This window comes from Aythya fuligula, chromosome 1, assembly GCF_009819795.1.
Source record: "Aythya fuligula isolate bAytFul2 chromosome 1, bAytFul2.pri, whole genome shotgun sequence".
In the NCBI taxonomy this organism is placed as follows: Eukaryota; Metazoa; Chordata; class Aves; order Anseriformes; family Anatidae; genus Aythya; species Aythya fuligula.
The window spans coordinates 12692410-12718893 of NC_045559.1; the positions used below are offsets into that span (position 1 = coordinate 12692410).

Below are 26484 nucleotides of genomic sequence, written 5' to 3' on the forward strand. Positions count from 1 at the left end.
ATATATATTTTTTTTTAAGTTTTCCAAGGTTATTTGCACATATGATTTTATATTAAAAAGAGGGAATTATCAAATCAGCTACTTGCTGACTATAGAGAAAAAAAAATACTGAAATACAGAAAAGGTTACACTAATACAAGATAGTTCCTGTATATTGACCAATGAGAACAGAATAAAGGCAAACAGCAAGGGAAAATATGGCATTAACTTAACCTTTTTACATATTAAACTGTATTAAAATCTCCGCCTGTCTTTCTGCTCAGGAGTGTAGAAGATTTTATTTGAAGGACTGTGCGTGCACTGAACAGCTTTCATCATTACTCATTTTAAAGGCTATATATCAAGGAGTGTTAAAAACACCTCCTTCATTTGATCTAATCTGGCACTTCTTCTCTCAAAACATGTTAACAAGATCATTTTAAATACCTTCTGCAAAACTTGGTATATCCAGGCAACATGGCACAAAAAGGAGCTATATTTAAGCCTTTGCAAAATCTGACTTGACTTTTACAGGATTTCTATGAGGATTTAATTGTTTCACGACATTTAGAAGCAGGTTTTCCCAAACTGGTGGAATTTTGTCTGTGTTTGGCCTTACTAACATCCTTGTAGGGAGAGTACAATAAATCCATCTTTCATGTTTGTGCTGCAGAAGTGGCAAGACGGATTTTCTGGTTTTGTTTTGTGTGTGTGCAGCTACATCCTACCAGTACTGCAAAAGTCAGGGTGACACAAACAGACCTGCATGGCCAAACCCAGTGGAGATCACTGCATGAGCACCTCTGCTGCATGTCACGTTGGCCTGGATGTCATCAGAAGTGTCTAAAAATCTGTACTGCATGCTACATCCATGTCCATTCCTCCTAAAGGAGACAATCCTCTAAGAAAGAAATTTGCGCTGCAAAAATAAGGCCTTTTGACACTAAATAATCCTGATTTTTTTCCTCCACTGCTCAGCCTACAGAAAATAAAGAGCACGATAGCAAGGCTCAGAGGTTTTATTCGGATCAATGACTTTTTAGTTAAATAAAGTACTGAAAGAGATTGCGTACAGTATCCTGGGAGAGTTCTTAAAACAGGCTGCAACTCCTATTGACAAGTATGAATTCTTATAGAGAAACTGCCATAGTGCTTTTAGTAACATCTTTTCTGAACAAAAGTAGGGACTAGATGACTTCTTGACATCCCTTCCAGTTTTCTTTGATGCTAGGAGTCTTGTTGACATCTCATATTATGCACATTTATTTGGTAAATACTATATTTCAGACTCAGGAAGGAAGGAAAGCCTCTGGAGGATTATGCTTTCAGTTGACAGAAATACAATAGTAGCAAAGAAAGCATATAAAACAGAAAACATTTCAATGTCCAAGGCCAGCAAAGAGCTGGTTTTGTTAGGAGAGGCTTGTAAGAGGAAAGGGAAGTACCCATCATCTTGAAAACTGTATAGCCTCTTTAAAACCCTCTCTCAGATGCATGCAGCATCGCTATTTTAGTGAGTTGGATCTGCTCAGCTCTCCACAGTGAGGAGGCTGTAGATGCAGACCAAGGCAGGTGTGATCCCACCGAGCAGATATGCTCTCATGACACTGATAAATGAGTTTGCTGAGCCCACCCAGCTGAGACCCTCAAGCAGCTCTTGGATGCACGTCACCTGGACACTTTTGCCACCACTGGGATCTTCACGCAAGTCAACAGGGCTTGGAGGCATCTGCAGTGCAGCTGCAAAACCTTCATTCCAAAGGCTGTGGTGCTGCGAATGCTGGGCTGGCGTGTCACCTCGCCGTGCTGCTCACTGAACTGTCTCACAAAACAAGTGTGTGGCCATGGTGCTGCAGTACCAAGCAAGCTGTACAACTGCTGCTTGCTCCATGTGCTGGTGCCTACTGTGCATGACCATGGAAAGCAAGTGCTCCGCTATTCAGTGAGGGGTTTCTAGCATCCAAAGCCAGTTCTTCTCACTGAGCAGAGCAGAGGCAGAACATCCCAGCAGGACAAGGCAGGGAAGGAGATTGGGGTGAAAGGTAGACACAGGCATCAGTGCCCTGCTTCGCAGCCAGAGAAATAGAGGCAGAGAAGTACCAATGAGGCTAACTGGCCGCAAAGGCAGTGGAGAAATCAGTGGCAGAAATCTGTAATCAGAGCTGTGAGGACTGCTGCTCTGAATGGACATCCCAGCAAAAACCACCTGTAGATAAAAAGTTCAAAACATGTTCCTGAGAATCCAGAAGATGTGCATGGGCTGTGCAGTGGCAGCCACAGCAGCTTACCTTGCCTTCTTTCCTAGCTTGCTTCATGATAATTCTAAATCTGGTGTGAAACTTTGCTACCAAGATTTGGATAGTCCAATGGCAGATCTCAGTATTTGCACCCTGACCCTCTCTTTTCTCTATGAAAGCAGCCAGTTACATGCAGCAACAGTCTTCTCAGGCCAGCACAACACTGCAAGCTGAAGTGTAGCATGGGTAGTGTGTTTCCAGCGATTCCAACATATCAAGTGGTTCAAAAAAACTCTTATGTATACAAGGCACAATAGAGGCTATAAGTACGTTACACTGATTTCTGCAGAAGATGAGCAGCATTTGATACACCCCATTCAGAATCCATCTCGGAGGTTATTTAATCTGCCAGTGATATCCCTCAGACAGACAGGAACAAATTTGCCTTGATTTGTCTGTCTGTCATTCAAGTAATCTGTGATCCATTGAATATGTCTCTTTCTGAAATGCTCATTTTCCTGCAATTCTGTCTGACTCGATGTTCTTCTTACCTGACAGGTAGGAGATCAAATAATTGAAATCAATGGAGAAAGCACAAGGGACATGACACATGCCAGAGCAATAGAGCTAATCAAGTCTGGTGGCAGGAGAGTGCGACTGTTGTTGAAACGCGGAACAGGCCAGGTCCCTGAATATGGTGGGTTTTCATCTTTACATTTTTCTATTTGCATGCACCTATATAAATTTGCTTTGGTATTAAGTAGCAGATTGATATATTGTCATGTGCTGGGGCACATTAAGTATGGACTTAAGTACTTACCCAAGTACAGGTGGACTTATTCACATTTAAGTGCTTTCTTGGCTCAAGACCCTATATGTGTACTTCACTGTCCTCAGCTGCCCTCCTGACACAGGCAATGGCTTAGAAGATGTGCATTGGAGGAAGCACTTTGAACTTTTTAGGGGACATCTCTGAGTGTTCTGGGAGTTGCTGATTTGCCTGTAAGCTGTCTTTTCTTTCCTCTATTGGTACTTCTCTGAACATTTTGAATCACAGCAGCTCAGATCTAAACTCAAAGCATTAAAAATAATGTGCTTCTTTGATAACCCCACCCACAGTATTATCTCTGACAGTATACACAGTTGATCATGTAGAAGTTAACTCTGAAATGAAAAGGAGACTTCTCAACATGGTCAGAAAGTAAGATCCATTCTTCTCACATTTTGTTTCTGGGACTTTTTCAAATATTTCAAACTGTGAGTAACTTAGATAATATTAGATCTTATTTCACTACTGAAATGACAAGAAATAAAAATAAATTACCCAAAGATCATTCAAAGACCAAAAAAAAATCTTTTTGAATGGAAATCAAGTCTTACAGGTCTTACTCTAAAATACAGCGTGACAGTCATATATTTACATAAGTTCTATGATGTCCAAAACTGAGCCTTAAATATCTCAGCAAAAGGCTTGTTTTTTGTTTTTGTAAATGATCATTCCTTAACTTCCTTATGCTAGAACATCCAATTTCCAATGTTCTGTTTGAAGTTCCAACATAATTCCTATTAAAATCAGTAATTGCAGTACGTATGAAAATGCAAAGTAATACTTAGGCTTAAATGTAGGTTCAAGTCAGCCTTTGCTATCAACATAAATTCAATACCTCTACTGAAGACGTTAGTCAGTTCCACTGAAAGCCAGTGCTTTGCCAGCTGTCAGTCTATTTAGTAATTGTACCATTTTCCCCTCTGAACTAGAGACAATCCTGTGGCTGAGGCAATACTTGGCAAAGTGTTTGTTGCATTTTTACCAGCTTTCAGGAGTTTCTCAGCTCATCTGATGATAAAGTCAGTCAGTTGTATTTTTTACGAGTGGGAACAAAGCCAGAATACCTAACAGTGATTATGATAAATTGGTACAAAGATATTTAATATCAATTTTAGCCAATATATAACCCCTCCAGGGAGAACTCCAGCAGAGATTCAGATAACCTCCAAACTTGATTTATAGAGAGAGGTGCAACATTTTTAATGAAAGAGCAAACAAAAGTCCATGACTGACTTAGCAATAGTAATCCTTCTCAAATAGCAAAGGCATGTACCAGCCGTTCCCTCATCCCTCAGAAAATGATTTAATATAATGGGGGTCACAGGAGACTGTTGAGAGCAAAGAATCCATACCAGATCTGATTACAGTTCAGAGTCTTTCCAAATCTGACTTTCTTAAGATCCCAATTCCGGATGACTCTTAAACCTAGGCTTATGGCAGATCTTAAAATTAATGTATATGTTTATGCAATCTTATAGATCTGTACCTTATTCCAGAGTCATAAGACATTGTAAATAGATGGAAAAAAATGTGTTTATAGCATTGTTCTGGGAAAACAAATCCCCCAACAGGTATAATAGAGCACAAGCTTTCCCTTTCCCAAAAGTACCCAAGTAGGAAATACAAATAAACCACTACAAATATAGGCACAGCTTGTAGTGATAACAGAAAAAAATGTGACTTCACAGGACTGTTTAAAGCTTGGCTCACCATTTGAAAAGTCATTTGGAAGGCTTAGAGGAAAGGCTGTGTCAAAATGCAGATGACTGTGATATAAGCACTAAGGCACTCTTGGCACTAAGGTACTTGATTTGGTGTTGGGAGTCAGTAGGTCAGGTTGACAGTTCGACTTGATGATCTTGAAAGTTTTTTCCAACCTAGATTGTTTTATTCTATGATTCTGGTTCTATGATTCTGATTCTATGATTCCGTAATATTTGCTACCAGGAAAGAGTTAAACGTTTTCCTAGCTGCACCCCCAGCTTACTGCTCCTTATGAGAGAAGAACTAAGCAACGGTGCTTAAAATCCATGTTTGCCTACTGCACTGAAAAGCAGAAGTGTTCAGAAATTCCTTTGTAGCGTTAACACAACCCACAGAAAGCATAACAGCAGAGGATAACATCCACATGTCTGCAGTTCTTAATGTGAACATGACACAGGCAGAGAAATGTTAGGACTGTGTCCAGTCTGCAGATAGAATGGAAACAAAATAAGAAGATGAAATTATCTGAGATATTCAAATCCTCCCTATTTAATTTCCAACGCAATGAGAAGTGTTAATAGAACAAAAAGAAGGTGCACATAAAAATCAACAGCACCCTCTTAGGAAGTTGAAAACAGAAAATAACAAATAGAAATGATTAAAACCAAAGGGCATTCCTCAAGAAAGCCAGAACCTCAAAGATAAGTCAGTGCACTGCAAAGAGCATCTGTCAGCTTATTGTTGACAGAATTTTTTTTTTCCAAATAGTGGCAAATTGAACACAAAGAAGATTGTGACAATAACTCAAGGACAAAGTGGTCCTGAGGACATCAGACAAATTAGTCCAAACTTAGTAGTTCCCTTTTCTTCCTACCATAACCACACAGCTGAGCTGTAACAAGACTAATTGCAGATTTTACTGAAAGAATCAGCCTTTTTTATTTTTAGCAAGCACATCAGAAATATTCTTATTATCATCAGCATCCAGTTCTATACCCCTTCAGTGGGAAATAAGATTTCATTGAGTATCAAAATGCAAGGCTGCAGGACTGAGCTAGCATCTGGATTGCAATGGTGGTATGGTGCAGAAGAGTAGGGAGGAATGCAAACACAGAGGAGGGGTATCAGGATCCTTTCCCGGTGAAAAATCAGGGCTTCCCAAGTCAGCTGTAGTAATGCTGTATTTTGAGTCCTTTCCAACAGCAATGACATTCAGACTCACAGCATTAAGAAGGAAGCTTACCTAGAATAGCTGAAACCAAATGGCCAAAAAATGCCACATTATTGTCTTTCAGTCTTCTACTTTTTATTTGTGTGATATAATTAATTCTTTTTAAATTCCGGAACCATTGTTCTGTTAGTGCAAAATATGACAGTATGTACTTAAGTACAAGAAATACCACTGTAGGAATGATGATATGATTGGCGTCAGTAAAAGCAGTGTTAAGGAAAAGACATCAGTGATAAGAAAGTGATCAATGAAACAGAAGAATGTGTATTGAAACGTAGAGAGCATTCAGCAAAGAAACTGAAAACACCCCTGAGAGGGTGTAAATCTCCTGAATGAGTTATGTTTGTTTATAACACCTGGAAATCTGTCCCTATAAGTACATCCCAGGAAAACCTGGATGAGCTGAGGCATTGCTTAAACCTGGGGGAAGGAATAGAGTGTTGCAAATGCACCATTTACCTCAAGTCTGGCTGCTGATTGTGCTTGGAAACAAATTCCAGAGATCCTAGAGTCCTTCAGAGAGAGAGAAGTCCCCACATAGCCAGAAATCCTATGCTAGCATGCCCTGCTCTATCAGAATATATGTGAAGGAGCAGGGATATGATTAATGTTCTGAAACGGAAGCTGATTTCACAGCAGAGTGCAGCAAAAGAAGCTTAGAAAACAGATGTTTTATCAGCCAGAATCTCAGAACATGTTTGCTGAGGATAAGGGTAGCCAGAGAAACTGGGCTTCCACAGAAGGTGAATTACTGCAGCTCATCCAACCCCAAAGAACAGCAGCATCATGTTTCATAGGAAATAGCCTGCCAGATATGTTCTGCAAAGAAGCAAGATCACTGTGAGAAATTGGATTACTGTGGAAGAAATAGTAGAGGTGCTGCCGGGGATCCCAACCATGTAGCGCGCTTAGTGCCCAGAGAGTCCTGCTGCAGGGAACACGAGGTCCCGCACACACCACGAGACAAAATTCACAGCCAAAACTTTACCTCTGAGCACTTCTCGGCCCAGCATTAAATACGACTTGATTAAAACAGCAGACCAAGATTTTTTCTCAAAATGGCTGCTTAATTCCCTGTTTATGCATCTGTCTGAGAGGTTATTGACTTCAGCAGGAGATACTGGGTGCTCAGTCTGTGGGAGCCTAATTACAGGCACTGTATTTTACAGGCCTTAGCCACTGCTGTACAAACACCATCAGAAACACATCTATATTGCGCAGCCAAGCATTAGGATGAAGAGGCATCCCTAAAGGCAAAATGTGGGAAAAAAGCGTTCACAAAATCCAAAGATAGTAACATTCAAGTTTAAATAAAACTAACAAATCGCAGCCTCCCCATCCAGCAATGAGCTCTGCAAGAGGCAAGTTAACTCTAATGACAGATCAGCCCCAGGAAGCTACAGTTTTCTCTGAGAACAACCACTATTTTTCTCTAAATATCAATGGAAGAAGGTCCCTAGGAAAACCTGTGATAATTCACTCTTAGTCTCAGCAGTCCTGGCAACTTGCTTCTTCTGGCTTGCTGCTCCTAGCATTTCCTTTTATTACACAAAACTACATTAAAATATGTAAGTCATTAGAAGGATCTCAAAGTAATAAATTTTACAGCCAAATAATTGCAAACAAGGAAAAAAGGTGAAGGACTCTGAGGCATGGTTAGACCTTGAATGGTGACTTGTGGGTGGGCTCCATCTCTCTGGCAAGGCACAACCTCCATCCCCAGCCTGCTTCCCTTCTGGTGCTGAAGAAGGAGGAAAAACACTGAACCTTTAAGGAACATCTAGACAAAAGTTGGTTTGGTTCCCTTCCTGCTTTCACAGCAGGACTTTAAAACCATACTTTCTATCAAGTTTGGTAGTTTCCCACCTAGTCTTAAGTTGCCCAACACCTCCTGCAGAAAGCTAGAAGTTTTAGAGACTCCAGCCTATTCACAGCAAGGTTTTTGAAAACCTTTCCATTGCCCTGCCCTGGAAATCTGGGTCTGGCCTTGTACCTGCTGTGCCTGGAGGACCAGAGTCAGCAAGGTCTGGTGAACAAGATGTCTGTGTCACATGGCTGGTTGGCACTTCATGGCTCTGCATAGTGGTTGCTCTTCACCTCTCTCTTTCCCCTTGTTTGACATTGTTAAAAGACAAGTCCTGTTAAAAAGACATGTATCATTGTGTGTTTTCAAGATGTGTTGAGGCTAAATCATGTAGAAAACTCGCCCTGTTGGTTTAAAACGTTATTTTGCAGAGCTAGAGTTTAGATTCATTTTTGATTATTTAAGGGAGGACAAGCTGTGTACATAACAAGTAAAGTTTCAGTATACACAAAGTCATTGCTGGTTAACAAACAAAAAGTACAAGTTATTTAGCAGCAAGCCATTTTTGCAGGGTCTTGAAGAAACTCAGTTCATGTTTGAGCACTATGCCACTGACTAAACCAAAAAAATGTCAGAGTTGTTACCAATGTAAGGATTTTTCATACAAATTGGCACAGTTCTGAAATTTTTAAACCCTTTGCTTTTCATTTAACTCCTTCAAAAAGCACCTCAAGATGTACTCCATATCCACAGTCCAAGTGACTCTACCTCCTGAATATATATGCATAGTAGTTGAAATTATTCACTAATATTTAGACTTACAGCATGCTTATTTGTCTTCGCTTTACAGAAATGCTTCTTTCCTGTTACTTTTAAGCTTTTTACTCGGTTGTTCTAAGCATACTAAGAATTCTCTGCTCTAACAATAGTGAAATATCTTTATGTCACTGGTTCTGTTAATTCTAATGATTGGTCCTAGGCTGTTCCTCCCCTTCCTTTAGGAATGGTACCTTCCAGTCTCTCCATGTGCATGAAAAGTGACAAGCATGGGTCCCCATATTTCTACTTATTGGGCCACCCTAAAGACACGGTTTGTAAACTCTGCATGTATATTATCTTTCTCTAATATGCTTTTGTTTCTCACAATTGTTAAATGAGTCTTTTCCAGCTTTTTCTTACACACTAGTTCTCTAAGTAGTTTCTAAGCATTCAGCTCTCCTCTCATAATAGATTATCTTAGATATCGAAGCACCCATGCATTTTACAAAAGTCTTTTAATATACTACATCATTTATAGATGGTTCTTTAAGTTCCAATACTGCTAGTGCAAGAAACACATCAATACGTCTGCCATATATCTGCTTGTTCTCATTACAAAAATTAATGGTATGAATATGACATTTCAGGTAGCAAACCTTAAACTATGGAGAGCCAAAGCCATAATTATCCTCTTCCTTATGGTACTTGGCTTCCAAAAATATTAGTGATTTGAAGGTGGAAGTTAGATAATGATCTCAAACCATATTTATATGCAGCCTCTTGAAGAAATAACTAATGTAAAATTGAAGACTATTTGGAACACTCTGTAATGCAATACACATTTTTTAAACCTGGTGGCTATGCGGAATTTACACATAGCACTTTGCACTTGATTTCAAGCAATTTTCTTCATAAATCAGATCCTACTGCACAGGTTGTTCAGATACATCAAATTTGTAATACATGGCCATAGACCAGAAATGATACCTGGAAAGTAAAGGAAAATAAAAATGTATTTTTCATATCTTTTATTGATTGCTGTCATCACAGAAAACTCAGAAGTGTTCAGATGAATTCAGTCTCCCTTCTGTTATTGACTTTGCACACTGTAGTGTATTTGCTATAATTATAAGGCAAGTCTCACGCTATTGAAGCAGACAGATTGGAAATAGAAAGGAAGCTATTCCCAAAGGTATTCTCCAGCCTCTGTGCTTTGAGCAGTTCCTCCAGTATAACCCCCATCAGCAAGCTGTGTTTAAGTGACCAATTTTGGGCATGCAAATCAGGATAATCTAATCAATTGCTTGCAGGTGTTTCCAGTTACAGGTTATTTCCAGCTTGTGTCTACAAGGAAGAATTTTTGGAAAGCAGACATGCCCCCGTATTTTGCTAGTGCAGAACTAGATGCATCTTCTAGAGGCCATTTGAAAAATTGCACCAATGTAGTTCAAGAGTTTGTACTGTACACCAGTGTCTTTCCCCACCACAAACTAGTCTGAGGAACTTCTTCATTACTGTGAGGCCTGTGTAGTGTAAAACTCTGAATTGCACCAGTCCTTGTAGTCATCCTTACCTTACTTCTGCTTTGCCATCTTAGGCACATGAAGAAAAGTAGGTCAAAGGATCATGAGGATAGAAGTCCAGCCTGGTGGTAGGGCCAGTTCGCAAGTCTCAGTTGTCACACATAGGATGCTCAGTGAGTTGTATTTCCACCACAAGTGTTAGACATTAATAACCATTACTTTCTATGCATTACTTTTATTTATTTTTTTCTCCTATAAAATAACAGACACAGGAAATAAGTCTTCCTGAAATAAGTAGAAATGTAGATCCTCTATAAATATATCTCAAGTCAGTTTTGCAGTCACTCAGATTATTTATTGGGCAGAAAGTGTTGGGACAGAACTTTTCCCAGCAAAATATATCCATAAATCAAATGTTATTTATTTTGGGTCAACACCAAAACCAAAACACCTGACTGATTAAAAAAAAAAAAAAAAAAGTAATGTCAAGACAAATAAAAACATCTGTGTTATAAAGTGTATAGCTTTCAGGTGTTTTTAATGGAACAGTTTGATGAGTCAGGGAGGGATTTTCCTAAAGAGACAGTTTGGAAGGGAGGCTGCAACCAAAATGGTGGCTGTGCTACCTTCATAATCAAAGGCACATCTATTAGAGCATGGACTGAGGATGTGAATCAAATTTCCTGTTTCAGAACAGATATAACCTTTCTGGCATGTCTTAGGAGAGGTCCCTACCTGGTCCCTACACCTACCTGGGCAGCCTGCTCTGAGGAACCTGCTTTGTCAGGGGGGTTGGACCCGATGATCTATCGAGGTCCCTTCCAACCTCTACAGTTCTGTGATTCTGTGATTCTACCATAGCATTATAGGGCAACCTGTTATGAGTCTGCATTTCTCTCACAGAAATTGTTCCATTTTGTATAAATCATTAGTTATTGAAGATCAGTGGGCTTTCCTGAAGTTAGATATAACACAGGAAAGATGCAGATGCTGGAAGGTAGTTTAGAAAGTACACCCAGATCAAGTGACATCTGGCTAAATTCTGTGCTTTCTTGCACTACGGGTTTGGTATCCCTAACCAATGGCAATTGCATTTATATTTGCAAAAATTCATAAACAATTTGGGAGTTTATATTGTGTTTTATTGTTTAGATATAGAAAATCTCCAGCCTTCAGAAATCTCTAGTCATCTGCAAACCAAAATCTTCAAGTTCTTTAGCCCTGATAGTATGTCAGAAGCTTTTATCTTTGTATAATACAAGGCTAAAGCATCTTGGTCTGTGCATTTAAGACAGATAGTCCTACCTGTTCAGAGTACTGATTAGATAATCCAATTCATCCTACTTTTAATACTAACTTTACAAATCTCCAGAGCTGAGGTTAGCTGTTATTTGAAACTTGAACTAGCCCATGTATCATTCATCTGATGTGAGTGTAAAAATCAATAGTCATTTTGGAAAAGTGCCCTTTCCTTCTGCAACCACCTTGATGGAACTGCAAACATTCATTCATATTCATGTTGCATTTCCAATACCACCTTGTTATTTCTAGCAACACCAACTTAATTTCAGGAACCTGTGGTGTTTAAAAAAAAAAAAAAAAAAAAAAAAAAAGTATCAAAATACTGGTTAATAAAATTGGCCTAAAACCATCAGGCAATTTGAATATGAGCTCCCAAAGGTTCTAGCTGTTTTATTGCTATGGGTAAAAACTATTCAAGGACAAAATTGAATATTAAAATTTGTTTTGCAAACACGTCCTTAGTTTTTAATAAATATGTAGCAGCTGGCAGGAAAGTAGAACATCCTTCTGTTAAATAACAGTATATGTGTATATATATGTACAGCAACTTTCTATTTTAAAAGATATATAAACCTTTTTCACAGGTATCCCTTGATACAGAAATAGAAAACAGTTTTGAAAGGAGGAAAGACAGATGGGAAGACTTTCTGAGTTTTGTGGCTATGTTTTTTGAGCTTCTAGTGAAACGATGCCATTTCCTGACATTTAAATGCAGAACTACCAAGTCCATTCTATAGTCCTAAATGTTGCTTTTGCAATTACACCTCCAGTGATTTTTGGCCAGTCCAGCTGAGTTCTCTAACTCACACTTCCCCCATCTGTATAATGGGAATAGTAATATTTACTTACCTATCTCATGAGAGTGTTATGGGGATTAATTATTTAATGCTTGAAAACCACTTTAAAGATTAAAATTCCTAGTTGACTACTCAGTATTATTATTAAAGCAAAACCTCACTAATCCACATGCATTATAATCCACACCAAAATTGGCAGTGTTCCCCCACATCTGAGCAAAGATTTAATAATAAGGGTGTTGAGCAAGTTCTCTTATTACTAAGGCTTAATTATTATAACACAATATACTGGAGTAGCTTTACTAATGTGGTGTAAAGTGTAGCTAATTACAGCTAAACTACAGTAGCTAAAACAGATGAACAAACATTATCCTTGGCTTTGTTCATGTAAACTGGCAGTCAGACTTACCAGCCAAAGAAGGGGAAAGTCCTACTCACAAATCCTTTTCTAAGAATTATTTTTGTTCTTTCCTATATTTCTGTTCAGTTTATTATACTGGATAAAAGCACACAAAATAAAAGGCCTAAAAGAATACAACCATCTCACCCAGTCTCCACTGCATCAGTTTTTCCTTTCGTCTTGTAACTAGAGAAATAGGAAAAACTGGAATTCAGTGATACTTACTGTGTCTTTGTAATTTGCCGTAAGACTAAGTCCAGTCTTCTGCAGTTGCAGCATATCAAGAGACAAAATCCCTTTCCTGTTGTGTATGTCTCAGTCCCTCTCATTTCCAAGTTCACATTGGGAACAGCACTCCATGGTGCTGTTAAGCAGTTAGCTTCCTGATGTCTCTGTGATAGTATCTTTACAATACAGAGCTCCATATGGACAGGAAAAGTGTGAAGACACAAGTAGTTATTCCTGTTGCATGGCCCGATGGTTCTTATAGCAAAGGTCATGCAGTAAAACCCATTCCACATTTCTTCCACGCAGCCAGTTTTCTGTAATGGCATGTATTTCCCCATAAGAGCAGAGCTGCTGATCTGTATTTTGACATGAAGAGTGATTTGGAGGGGTCAAACTTCACACTCAACTGGAAGGATGCCAAAAATGTTGTGCACCCACCTCTGGCTTAAAATACACATGAAGGTTTTTTCTTTGCATATCCCAATAGTCTCTGTCTCTAAAAATATCAACTGTATTTGGGATACAATGACTTTGAATTCATTTAAGTGACATTTTAAATGATCTGTGGTTATCCAGGTGTAAAAGGTCTTGCTTTTTAGCTCACTTAAAAGAAGCCATAAAAAGCAGTCAGCTCTTTTAGAGACATCGACACACCTATGAAAGTATAAGGAGTTATATAAAATACAACAAGCAGACAAGGTGTTTTGCAAAATCCTTGCCAGAGGCCTGATGCTATGATACTTAAGTCTAGATGAAACTAGCAGATCTTCTTTTGGCTCTAGTCATTAGCACCTAAAATTTGATGAGTCTAAATAGTCATATAGAGCGTGACATAAAAAATATCATTCCAACCATTAGAGAGTAGAAGGCAAGCTTCTGTAGAGGGCATTGGTTGCACTTGGCTCTGCCTCTGCCTTCCGTGACATGTCTCACTCCACTATCCTGTGGTGCAGTTCCCAGCTGGTGATTTGTGGCCCTACATCAGGGAGAGGCTAGGGGAGCTCATGGAGGTTGCCAGATTTCTTTTAGCTTGTTACTCTTTGCCTGGAAACAACCCCTCAGAAGCTGAAATGCATTTTTTTTTTACTTTGATAGTATGTGGTAACTTACTTTCCAACCCATGTTTAACAAACGTGACCATAGAGCATGTTATATTTCGTTTAGCTACAGAAACGCGTATGCAACCCAGAATTTTAAACATCTGGGTTCATTCTAACAATGTGTACTTTGTGTTTGCTCATTAGGAGCTGAACATTACAATATTGCATTCACTTACTCATGCACTTCCATCTCATTAGACAGTTTTTAGAGTAAATTGTCTCAGCGTCCAAAAGATGTCAGATACAACGATAGCCCCAACAGCAAGACTGGTTCCAAGGGCTGCCCTTTCAGTGCCCAGTAGCCTCAAGTCTGAAAAGGGGTTGCTAAAGATAGAATAAACTAATTCAACAGCTTCTAACCTTAGCAGGATGGGAATATTTATTCATGAACCTTGTAAATAAGGATGCAGTTGAACCAAGTTATGTGTTTTGCTTAAGATCCTGCTGAGATCTTAAGTGAGAACTGCCAACACAGCACCTGCCAGGAACAGCTTTCTAGGGGGTATTTGATAAACAGTCAAAAAGCTCTGAATTCCTTACTTACGAACTAAATTTTATGTATTATATAGATACCTTTAATAATGACAGCTATTTATTGACCACACAAGATGTGATGCCAACTGATAACTCCCATTTTAGCTCTGATAATTAATAATTTTAATATTTAAGTTTAATTAAGTGTGTAATATCGAGCTCTTAAATTATTCAGACTTTACGGAATGTTTTTCATTAATACCACACATTCTATTAACATATTTATGAACACCTTTTATGACTTAATGTGGCTTAATTCTATTAATAAAAACTAATTTAAAAGTCATTATCTTTTTTAATTATACAGTAACTTGTAATGCAGATTCTTCCTGCTCCACTGTGGCTCTGGAAGAAAACTGCCGAGGTTTCTGCAGCTTCTGTACTGCTGCCTGACTATGCAGAAAATGTAAAATCTTCTTTACTGAAGGGATGAGTGCCTATTGCCAGAGTAGCTTTGTTCTGATAGATAAGTGAGATGCTCAGCACTTCAAAAAGTGGACCAAACAGACTGAAGGACCTAGTGAATGATAATATGTGTTTAGAGTAACATCATTCAAGAGTAGTGTTTAGGTTGTTCATAGACTTAGCACCAACGCAGCAGTGAAGATCTTGCTGCATAGGATACAAGCACAGACTGTAGCTTTTCATCTCAGCTGTTGACAATATTAGTGAGTAATTCTGAAACACTTACACAGATACATTAACTTAATTCAAGGAAAAAGACAAATTTACCAAGTTCTCTCAGATTAGTGATCATGCTCATTTGTTTAAATATTTAATGGATAGGACTATCTACTAGATTCATATCTATTGAATCGACTAAAAAGGGTCTTGGAATGACTGATAAACTGTGTACTCATAATCATCTGACCTTAAGGTTCACAGACAGAAGACTTTTACAGTAAATTAGTAAATCGATTTACTAAATTAATTTACCTGTTCCAGGTCTGAAATATAAACAGATTGTATACCATGCCTTTTCTTTTTTTCCATCTCTCATTCCATGGTAGGTTTAGATAGTTGTTTTCTGCATAGAAAATTTACTTTTTTATATGCTTGCTATTGTAAGAACAGTATTAAAATAATCTTTGTTCTATTTTGTCCCAAGTTCTGACTGATGTTGTAGACAGCCAAATGAGGCAGAGCTTAGGCACGTCACAGTGAATTGCTTGTGGATGTGATTTATATTTAAAAGGTGAGCAATAGCAGGGCAGTCAAGTTAGCTGCAACACCATGGGTTCATCCAAGCCCAAGATACAACACAGTCCACTTGCTCCCCAGGATTCTCATACCCTGACTGCTTCTGAATTCTTTGGTTATCTCCTGTATTAGCCTGAAAATTCTCAGGCCACTCACACTTGCTAAAATTGGCCTGATATGGGGAGATGGGTCTAAATCTCTGAGGCACTCCACTCAGCTTTGATCAGCAGCCCCAAAAAGGTTTCCCAGAAGGAGCTCCTCAGCACTGGTTATGTACATGTTCAACAGAAGAGCAGACATCCACTTCCAGAGGTCTTCAGAGACACCTCTCTTTGTCTCTGACTCTGTAAGGCAATTAAATGATTATCTCAAGTGATTAGGCTGGTAAAATACTGCTGAAGCAGTGTCATAATTAAACAGCTAACTCAGGGAAAGGTATTTACTGAGGATGCACTGGTTATAGACTAGGGTCTGAAGAGTAAGAGTAGGAACTCTTCTAGCCAGATAAATCACTTCCCATGTTTCTTTGTTAACCACCTTTAAAGTAAACATGTTACCTAAAAAACTGAAAACAGCTTTCATCCATAGCGCTTCATTGGGTTCATGAAATACAAATCAATGCATATGCTGACTTTCATGTTTCAAGAAAACATTCAGTATTTTTCTAAAGGATTTGTTCAAACTCTCCCTTGCAATGTGCAGTTTTGCCCTCCCTGCACTATGTCTAAGTTTTCCTTTTCTCTCTGTTCCCTTAGTTCCAAAACAAGCAATATCATCTCTTGAACTTCTGTAGGTTTGGTCTTCCAAGTGTAACTAACAATCTGTTCTTTCTGAAGTGTGTTTCGATAATTCTCAAATTAGATTTCTGAACATGAAAGCACTTATCTGAAAATACTCGGTGCACAGTAAAAAAATGGTGATTAAAGAGAATTTTACCTGAGCTGAGACCGTTCAAAGTCTCATCAGATGGCCCTTACAAGGACTCTGTGAACACCATCTCTGCTGTAAAAATATTTGAGGCATCTTCCATTTAATATCTAGATAAAGGATAAAATGAAAAACGGATACAATGAACCCAAAGGAACTGAATTATTGCTCATCAGTAATAATTAGCAACATGAAAAGAAGTAGGGCAACAGAGGAGGATTACACTAGAAAGGGAATAAAGCAAGAAGCAGAGCTCTGCTTCCTGGTGTTGGAATAGGTCAATGGCTGATTTTTCTGAATTTTCTGCATATAAAATTAAATGTTTGAAGTTTGTAGAGGAGATAAAAGTATCCCTCACTTACCTCACATTTACAGCCACAGCTCCTCAGTTTCTGGGGACATCTGCAGAAGCCATGCTACCAGTAACTCCCATGAGTAGTAGTGCCCTATCTTCCAGTATTATTAGATCAGCGATGAAGAGAAAAATGCACATCTTTGATAAAAGAGAGACTAGATTTGGCACTGTTTCTTGTTCCAACATTAGCCTTTTCCTGATGAATCATCCTACTTTTGAGAAAAGCTGAAGCACAGAATTCAGAAATAAAACATGCAGGGACTCAGATGCATGTTCATTTTTGTGTGATCTTTAATGCCTTTATATAATTCACTCTAGTTACCCCGTCCATCCATCCTCAACCTTTGCAAAATACAATGTGTGAAGTCAAAATAACAAATTACTAGAAAGCAGGAAAAGTCCACTCACATTTATAAGCTACTACAAAGAGTCACCAGGATATCACTGAGCACAAACAAGAGAGCAGTATAAAGAGTATGGTTAGACCAAGATTTCAAGAAATTAGATTAGGTTTTCATTGCATCAGAAACAAGACCCCAAGATATCAAACAGATCAATTAACTGCATTTGCAGGAAAGGAGAAGTAGTTTGTACGCCAAAATAACTAAGTACATTCTAGATTTATTTTTGTAAAGGTAAATGGTATGTCATTTTCAGACAGAATCAAGACATAGCATCCACAGCAAGCTGCTAAAAAAGCATAAGGGCAACGCTAAGGACGAAAGGGCTAGCCCACCTGGACACAGTGACTAGACAGTGCACAGCAGAACGTGCATAAATCATGGTGATGTTTATTTCCAGACCTGTAGGTTTGGGTGTGGATAACAGCAGTGGAAGAAGCGTGGATTTCTCTCTTTTAAGCCAAGCAAAGGGTAATTAGTGAGAAAACATTGGCATAACACTAGTGAATAATTAACAAGAAGTGAGAGTTTATAGTAGGAAGTAAGGAGGATGCAGTGCCCACTGCCACACACTCTCCAAGAGAGTTTGGGGCACAGGGAGGGGAACGCATGACGTACTGTACCAGGGCAGCTGGACAGAGGTACCAAGAACATTTCTGACAATCCAAACCTCAGCGAATCATTCATTTCTGGAGACAAAGGATGCACTATGTCTGGGCTGTGGAAGCTCTGGGATGAAAGATTAAAGAATCTTTAAATATTCTGAAATATCCCTCCTTAGAGAGTGTTGAGGGAAAGCTGCAGGAGGCCAGTGTAATCAGGAACATCACAAGCACATTAAGCTATAATGAGAAAGAGCCAAATTCATTCCTGGTGTAACACTGCCAGCATTAGTGGATACTCACCAGGGGACAATTTGTCCCATTTTTGTTATTAGCAGCATCTGTAAGAACTGTTTGCCACCTTCTGGCAGTACATAATTTCAGACAAAAAGTAGGAAAAAAAATGCACCATATTTTTTATGTAATCAAAAACTCTTTGATTCCCTAGGAACATAATTCTGGAACGAGGTGAAAACAGCTGCTTAGACATTTCAGGAAACGTTTCATAATAAAGAAAGTGTTCATAGCTTTAAAATATTGTTCATTACTCACATACTTCCGAAATAAAAATGGCATTGAAATTTTATTGTAGTTAAGTAACAATGTGATGTTATTTCCATTCTTAACATTATTATTAAATATTGAAGAAATTAATACTTCTATCTTATACTTAATTTTATGTGATAAAAAACCCCACATTCTTGATAAACTCCCAAGCAATTATTTAAAATATTTTGATACAAAAGGAGAACCCAGCAGCAAATCTGAAGTCTTGTCTCTCTTGACCTGAGATTTAAGTAGAGCAGCTAAGCAGAGCATGAACAGATTTGACACAATCTTAGAAGGGCAACCTGTAACGAAAACACAGGTATTACAGAAAATTAAATAAACTTATTAGTAGGCTGAGCTCTTTCCTCTGACTAGGTACCTAGGCAAAGCTCAGAATACAGGCATAAATCTCTTCTCAATTAGCAATAAGGCTAGGCTTTTGCTGGTGGTTCAGATGCATTCATCAGCAAGCACTGGATCCAGAGAAAGAACAAAGTCTTATTTAAGAGAGGAGCATGTAGATATGTGAGTAATATCTTCATTTCCAGTCCTCTGAAAGCACATAAGCTGACGCAGCAAAGCAAACAACTCGTGTGTGTGTCAGGTCTACCTCAAATAACAACAAAAGAACATCTTTAGACAGAAAACTTCTGGTTGTGATGCTTTCCCCTTGTCACTGTTCATCCCAAATGGCTCTGATCATCTCTCATCCTCCGACACACTGAAGGGTGTCTGTGTGTCTGTGCTGTCTCTTACTCAGTTAGCAATTTGCTCCTTGCCTGGGAGTTATGTGAAAGAGGTCGTAGGTGAGTCATTCTAGCACATTCCATAGAAGTGCTGCCAACCTGCATGCCAGTCGCTCGTGGAAACTAAAAGCCACCCAGAAAGCACCTACTAAATTACTCCAAATCAAATGCCGTCACAATGACAGATGATAGCACTGCCCCCAGGTCATTTATCTTGTCTAAACTGGTAGGTCAAGGGAGATTTTTCTCCCTTCAGAGAAGGGAGGAAAGCATCTATTAGCCTTCAGTGAGATGTGTAACTTCAGAAAATCATTTCTCCCACAGTAAGTATGATATCCATAGTGACAAAGTAAAATACAAATTTAATACTACATCAACCCTAAATCTCTCCTGTAGGTTCAGATGAATGTGATATCCTTCACTTCTGCTTATAAGCTGTTTGGGCATTAGTAGTTCAAGCTCTATTAAACAAATGCAATCTTCAATTCCTCCCAGAACTGAAGAGGGAAAAAAAATTAAAATTATCGCTCTGTCTCTGGTTGAGTATGTTTGCAAAATATTTTGAGATACATTGGGATAACAGAAACTGAAAGTAGGTTATGTTTGCACTTAACACCACAGGTTTTATGTAAAGCTTAAAAAATAGGACAAAACATTATCTTTTCCGATGTATTAAGAATTTTTTCTAAAGTGTAGTTATGCCCTCAGAATAAGCCTAAAAAGAAATCATTAGTTCAGTTGCTCAAAGGATAAAATTTGGTGTTTTTCACATGTTCATGCTTGTTATGGAAAAGCAATCGTTTCAGTGCAGGTTGAACAAGTCCAAATGAACCTTTATGGCTCAAACAAAGATCTTAAAAATGTTTTTTCTTTTGAGCAACAAATTACTTGTATTACTGTGCTTTGCTCCACCATAATAGTTTTGCTGTTTTCCTATAATTTTCAAATATTAGAGAACAGTCAATTACAATACCCTATCATCAGCATTGTACTCACTAGCCAGGGACATCTTGCAACCATAACTTGTTGACATGAACATCTACCAAAGCTGAGGATGACTTTTAGCCTAATTTCCTGTTATTTAAAACAAAAAGTGGATTAGATTGTGTTTTTGCTGTCTTGGGCTGACAGCACTTGAAGCTTAGAGAAAGTCACTTCAAGTTCTTGCTTGCAAGTACCGTATTGCTGGAGAATAAGAGTGGCAGTTTTATTTCATGGCAGATGTTCCCTCAGCCACTGGAAATAGAGCTTATATGGGTGCCTGCCCAAGGATGATGCCAAACTCGGTATATCAAAAAAACTGCAGCCAGTGTCTCACCTGGGACCAGGACAGCCAAATTTCCCTTTAAGCTATGGCTGCAGGACTTCTTGCTTAGTTGGTTATGTTTTCGATTTTGTTAGGGTTTTCTAGGAGACAGCCAAAAATCTGATAATGCCTATAATATGGCAAGTTCTAGCTTATAGATAACTACATACACATATTGTTACATGTAACAAATATGTACCTGTTGACTCACTGTTGCTGAGGTAGGTTCTAACTCACTATAGTTTCTCACTGCAACAGCTGATGATTCTTCCGTCCCCTCCAAAAATGAATACTGAAAACAATAAATAAATGCAATTGTGTTGAAGTACAGTCCATTAATGAGTCAGGGTAGGATTTCCCACAGCTATCCCATCTCCAGGGAATAAAACAGCAGGCTGCTTACCCCCAACTCGCTTTCCTCTGAGTGTCCATAAGTAATAGGCACAACATTGTCCTTTGTGCCCCAAAGGAGCAGCAAGCAGTGTTTGCAGCCCTGCTGTTGAAGTGCCCTCCTCCTGCCTGAGTGAGAACCAGATGATTTCCGCACAGTGGCACATTTTGTGCAGAAGTACACTCCTTAGCCAAGAGCATCTTGCTGCTCCAGACCATTTGATGTCTCTACTTATGTGCAGCTGATGTTTCCCAAAGTAACGAGATATTTCTGTAACTTCAGATGCTCTCAGGGCCTTGCACGAGATCCGATAATGGCCCTCTGCTCTTCACCACCCCTCAGTGAAAAATATCATCTTTGCGACTAGCAGGAAAGAAAGACTGTACTTAAGTCAAAAATGTTGGCCAGACCAATGCTCATTCCCACCTGTACCCTGGGGAGGTGTGCGATGGAGTGTGGCACTGCCGTAAAAAGCACAGACTGAGCTGAGTTTGTTTCCTTTTTCTTCATTCATGCTGCTCACGTACCGATGACTTAACGGGAGAAAAATCACCCGGGGCAGTTTGCGGTACGGCAGAGTGCGGGGTCTCTGCACGCCCGTCTCTCTCTGAAGTAGAGGTTAACACAGGCTAACGTAATCTGCAGGGAAGCAGTGTAAATTAGCTTGTCCTGAGCTCCACGCTGCTGCAGATGGATTAATTTGCTAAGAGCCAAGGTGGTTTGTTCAGCGCCGGCTCAGGCACCTCGCTGGTGCACAGTGGCAGCTTCCCACTGCATTGCCTAGTCCCACGCTACCTGTAAAGAAATTGGGCAAAGGGACTTGGGCCCCATGAAGGATCACTGTTTTGAGGGATAACCAAAGCAGAATCTCCTGGATTTCAGATCTAAGAAAAGCCCAGGTGGGTCTGCTCCTCTCGCCACCGCAGCCTGCAGAATTACAGAATTAAAGAACCAGCCTGGAGATGCAAATGCTTTTTGTAGGCAAGCTCATAAGAGCTGATAACTCTACATGCATGAGCCTCCCTTTTATTTTTTCTTGCTCAGTGCCAAGCAGAGAGCAGATGGTACATTAGTCAGCCTTAACTGGAGGGTAAGAAAGTGTGATTTAAAAAAAAAAAAAAAATCATTTGAGACCCTCAGCCCATTTAGATTCCAAGCTCAAAGTTTATTTGTCTTACACAGAACTTGTACTTTTTCCCCTCTCAAATGCTAATCCTCTCCACGCATATGCTCATTATGCAAAAGCATATGACAAACACCATCTGGGAAAATAAATAGCTCCTCAGCTAACTGCACTGCTCCCTCCCCTTACGTCACCCACCTCACTATTGTCTCTCCTATTTTTATCCGCAAAACAGCAATCACTCAATCAAGCTATTAACTTAAATGTGCTGTCTCAGTCAAACAAGCTGCAGAGCCCAGATTGGGCAGTAAATCCCATTCCATTTTTCAAGATGATGTGCATCTTTATGATAATTTGAAAGTAGCCGTAGCACTGAGAAAAGTAAACGCGGCATTTAAAGGACAGTTGGCATCACTGAGAGATGCTAGTCCTGACCCACAGAAGCCCAGACTTGTTTTCCAGCTAGAAGGTTACATTTTCTCCCCCAAGAAATATGCAGCTCTTGCCACGGGTTCCACCTCGTTTCCATGGATCCCTGAGACAGTCCTTCATCTCTGACAGATTATTGCTCATACTGTTCAGAGCCAGGCAATGGTGCTAAATAGGGAATGACATTAGCCAAGTTCAGTGATTTCTCTAACCTCAGTGTAGACGGGTAAGAATAGGAGCTGTGCTGTCATTAGTCATGATGGATTTGTAGTCTGCCTGAATGTTAATCAAAAGCAATGAGGATCAGATATGCAAAAGAAAGACATTTGGGGACACCATCTCAGAATATTGTGTTTTGTACCAGTGTGTTAGGAAAATCATCATGATTCAGCAAAGGAGATGTCTCTTTGGCTAAATTAAATGGAATGTGCACAGCCTGACCATATTGTGTTGAGGCTAAGTAACCAGGAGAAATTCAAAATGCACAGCCAAGGGACTTAGCAGCTGACGCTGTGATATAAAGGCAGAGCTCTGTAAGTACCCTGTAAGAATTGTGGGGCCATAAACACTGCAATATTATATCTGTTTAGAAAAAATATGAGACAGAATTCAATGATGACCTTATCTGGGCTACAAATTCTTGTCAATTATTATATGCTTGTAGGGACATGTTTAATAGATGGCAGAAAGTCCTTCTCATTTGTCCTCAGAGACAGCGCTGATATTGCCCAGCTAAGAAATCCATTATATAGCTACAAAAGAGGCAATTTGATTTCATGAGCATGTGTCTTTATTATTTTAAGAATAATTTAACATAGGAGGAGAAAAAGAGAACCTGTATGAAAAAAGACTGAGGTTTCCAGCATGTGCAGTTACCAGCCCTGAGGTTCTTTCTTCTACCGACTTTTTTATTTTTATTTATTTGGCTGGGGGTGGATTGTGTTTTGTTGTTTTTTTTTCCTCCCCACTGACTTCACCGGGAGTTTCACTTCGCCTAAAAGACCGAGGAATTTAATTCGCGTGCGTGGTTCGGGTGTTGATGTTGCTAAAAATGTGTATGTGTATGAAATACGTGCTCTGCCTTGCTGCACAGACCCTTAACTCCCTTCTCTTTGCTGTCACAACAGACGAACCAAACTCCTGGAGTGCTCCCTCTGCCACCTCCCCAGGTCTGCCGGAAGTAGCTCTTTCCCTCGACGACATAATCTCACCATTATCTTCATCACACATAGCCCCACCCTCTGACCCTTCTCACCAGATAAGCCCAGAACCAACATGGGATATCAAGAGGGAACACGACATAAGGAAACCAAAGGAGCTTTCGGTGAACGGTCACAAAAAGAAAAGGTTAGGAGAACAAAGAGAAAGGTCAGCAAGTCCTAAAAAGGTAGACAGGTCAAAGCACGAAGAGGCTTCTTGGAAAGGATATTCGGAAGGCAAAAATAAGACCACTGATGGTGGCAGGCACACCTCAGAAAGCAAAGTGGTGGGACACAGTGTTATGATCGAGGCTGGCACAAGAGAGCACGTGTGTGCTGGAACCAGTGATGAACAGTTTGGGAGGCTGAAGAAGCCGGAAAGCAAGAGGGGAGGATCTCTTAGCAAAAAAGAAGATCACAAATCCACAAATACCAGTGAGAAGAAGTCAGCTGCAGCACCCGACCACATCAGGCTTGATACAGGTGCTACCAAGACGTACAGCAGCAATCGCTGCAGCTCGCCTGGAAGCGATATGGACCACAGCCAGAGGGACCCTGATGGGAAACCCAGCGAGTTCCCCAGGAAGGGACATCTCCACTCCATTAGCACTCGCAGCACCAACACCACAGTTCGAAAGGCAACGGTCTCCCCGGGGCCATGGAAAATCCCTGGCTCGGATAAGCTACCTAGTGTCCTGAAGTCTGGTACTTCTGCCATGAGCAGATAAGCACGGGACTGTTGCCCTCTAACTGTCTCAAATCGACGCAGAACATTCTTCTTAGTTTTTGTCTCACATTGATTTATTTTAATTTATTTTAACTATCACGCATTATACACAAAGCATTGAGGAATGAAAACATTAGTGTGTAATTCCATGACAATGTGCACAGTATCTAATAAGTTCAAAAGCATATAGTCAACACGGAGATTTAAAACCGACCCTAAAGTCCCAGTTCCATTTTAGGGACTTTGGCAGCTATGGAAGAAACCAAAACAATATGAAGGACAGTACATCAGAGAAAGGGTAGTGCAGTGTAGCTTTAGCATTTTTTTCCACTGCATGAAGGACTTGGATTTCATTCAAACTTTATATCAAGAAACTGGAACAAGTTAGAGCAATCGCAAACTGGAACATCGCCTTAAATAAAACTGCACGGAGCAAGCTGAAACTGAGAGAGGATCTTTTCATGGAGCTAAAATGTTGTAAATAAATCGTTCTCGACATATCTAGACAGGGGTTAAAGGGTTTCTTTGAAGCATTCAGAACTGTATGCCCATGACACATCTCCACTGTTACCACTTTGGGATAGTCCACATGATACCCTGTAGCATAGTTCACTGGGCGCTACGGGAGGAGTTGGGAATCTAGTGGATTAGTTTCTGTGATACCATTTCTACTGCCATTTTTGTGAACAAAGCATATTTCTGTACATTGGAAAGGAGTTAGGGTGGAGTTGTATTTGCAAAAATTATTCTCCAAAGCAATTTACTACAGGTTCCCCAAATCCTGCAAGGTAACACTCAAGCCAATTGGCCAGGCTCAGAACTTCAGACATCCACAAGGCCCTTGCAATGAAAGGAAGATTGCTACAGAGAAAAAGCTGCAGTTTCCTTAAGGAAAGGCCTTTCCCTCCTTCAGAAAATGATAGCTTCTCTTATCAACAGTGCTATGTTTCATACCCACTTGCATTTAGTTAGGATGCTCTCACCTTCCATCCCCTAAGTTTGGCAGAGCAGGTGCCTTTAAGGCACACGTTAACAATAGTTAGACTGAAATTCCGTCTTTGGTATCTTCGTTCAGTAAATTCAATATATTTCCATTTTTAAAAATGGTTTCCATATTATCATTTCTTCCCTACCTCCATTTTTTTTTTTTTTTTTTTTTTTAGCATTTTTTGCTTATCTGTTTTGAATTTCAAGCCTTAAGTGCCAGGTAAACATTCCAGTCTGCCTTCACAGGAAATAAGTCCAAGTTCAGTCAATCGGTCACTATCTTGTTTAAAAAACAGATGTTGTGTGTATATATAAATGTGCACATGCTTATTTGTCTGTCAAAATTAAAACAAAATCCTGGGCAATAATACATTGGTAATCCTAAAAATAAAAAATAAAAAAATACTGTCAAAAATCATATTTTAAAACTATTATTCTCTAGCAATCTTAGTTCCTTACATGCTCTGCTGAAAAATTAGATTGACATTGGCTTTGTTCCAATAAATTAGCACATTACTGTACATCCCAAACATTGCACTGGACTGAGAAATTTACAGGCATGTTTCCTCCTGTCCAATTATTTGAAAAGCCTCAAGTAAAGGATTTTGCAGCTTTCAAACAACTTTTTTTTTTTTTTAATATATATAGAAAAAAGAAAGTCCATCTATAGTTTCTAAAAAAGCACAAGTCCATGTAGCTGTTTATAAAACTCTTATTTAATGGAAAAAAAAAATAAAAGAAATAAAAAAATCTTTATCCCCTGAACTAGAATCCAATATAATTTGCCATTAATTTATTGAATCTGATTTTGGACAATGCTTCTGTAGTGTAGATGCACGTCCCAGTATCTTATTTTTATGTATAAAGAAAGCAAACAATGAAATCTGAAAAACAGTTGAGATTATGCTTGCATAAACTCTAATTTGCACAGTTCACAGCTACTCCTTGTGCAGTAATTGCTTTATGCGGCTGTAATCGATAACCTGTGAAGACAGCACATCATCTAAACCCCATTCCAAATAATATTTCTGTGTAGTGTTAGCTGTGAATTTACCCTGTACAGCTCTATCTCTATAAATATAATTCCATGTATTAATAGTCACAGAAAGGCTGTA

At 39.3% G+C, this 26484-nt stretch overlaps 1 protein-coding gene across 6 annotated transcripts in view; it reads left to right on the top strand.

Moving 5' to 3' along the window:
- Positions 1–25513, top strand: part of MAGI2 (membrane associated guanylate kinase, WW and PDZ domain containing 2) — a 771045-nt gene extending 745532 nt beyond the window's left edge. For all 6 annotated transcript variants that reach the window (XM_032182540.1, XM_032182497.1, XM_032182505.1 and 3 more), the window contains 2 exons: positions 2775–2913; positions 23584–25513. In XM_032182540.1, coding sequence (XP_032038431.1) covers positions 2775–2913; positions 23584–24383 — 939 coding nt within the window. In that variant the 3' untranslated portion in view covers positions 24384–25513. The remainder of the gene's footprint in view (positions 1–2774; positions 2914–23583) is intronic.
- The last annotated feature ends 971 nt before the right edge of the window (positions 25514–26484 follow it).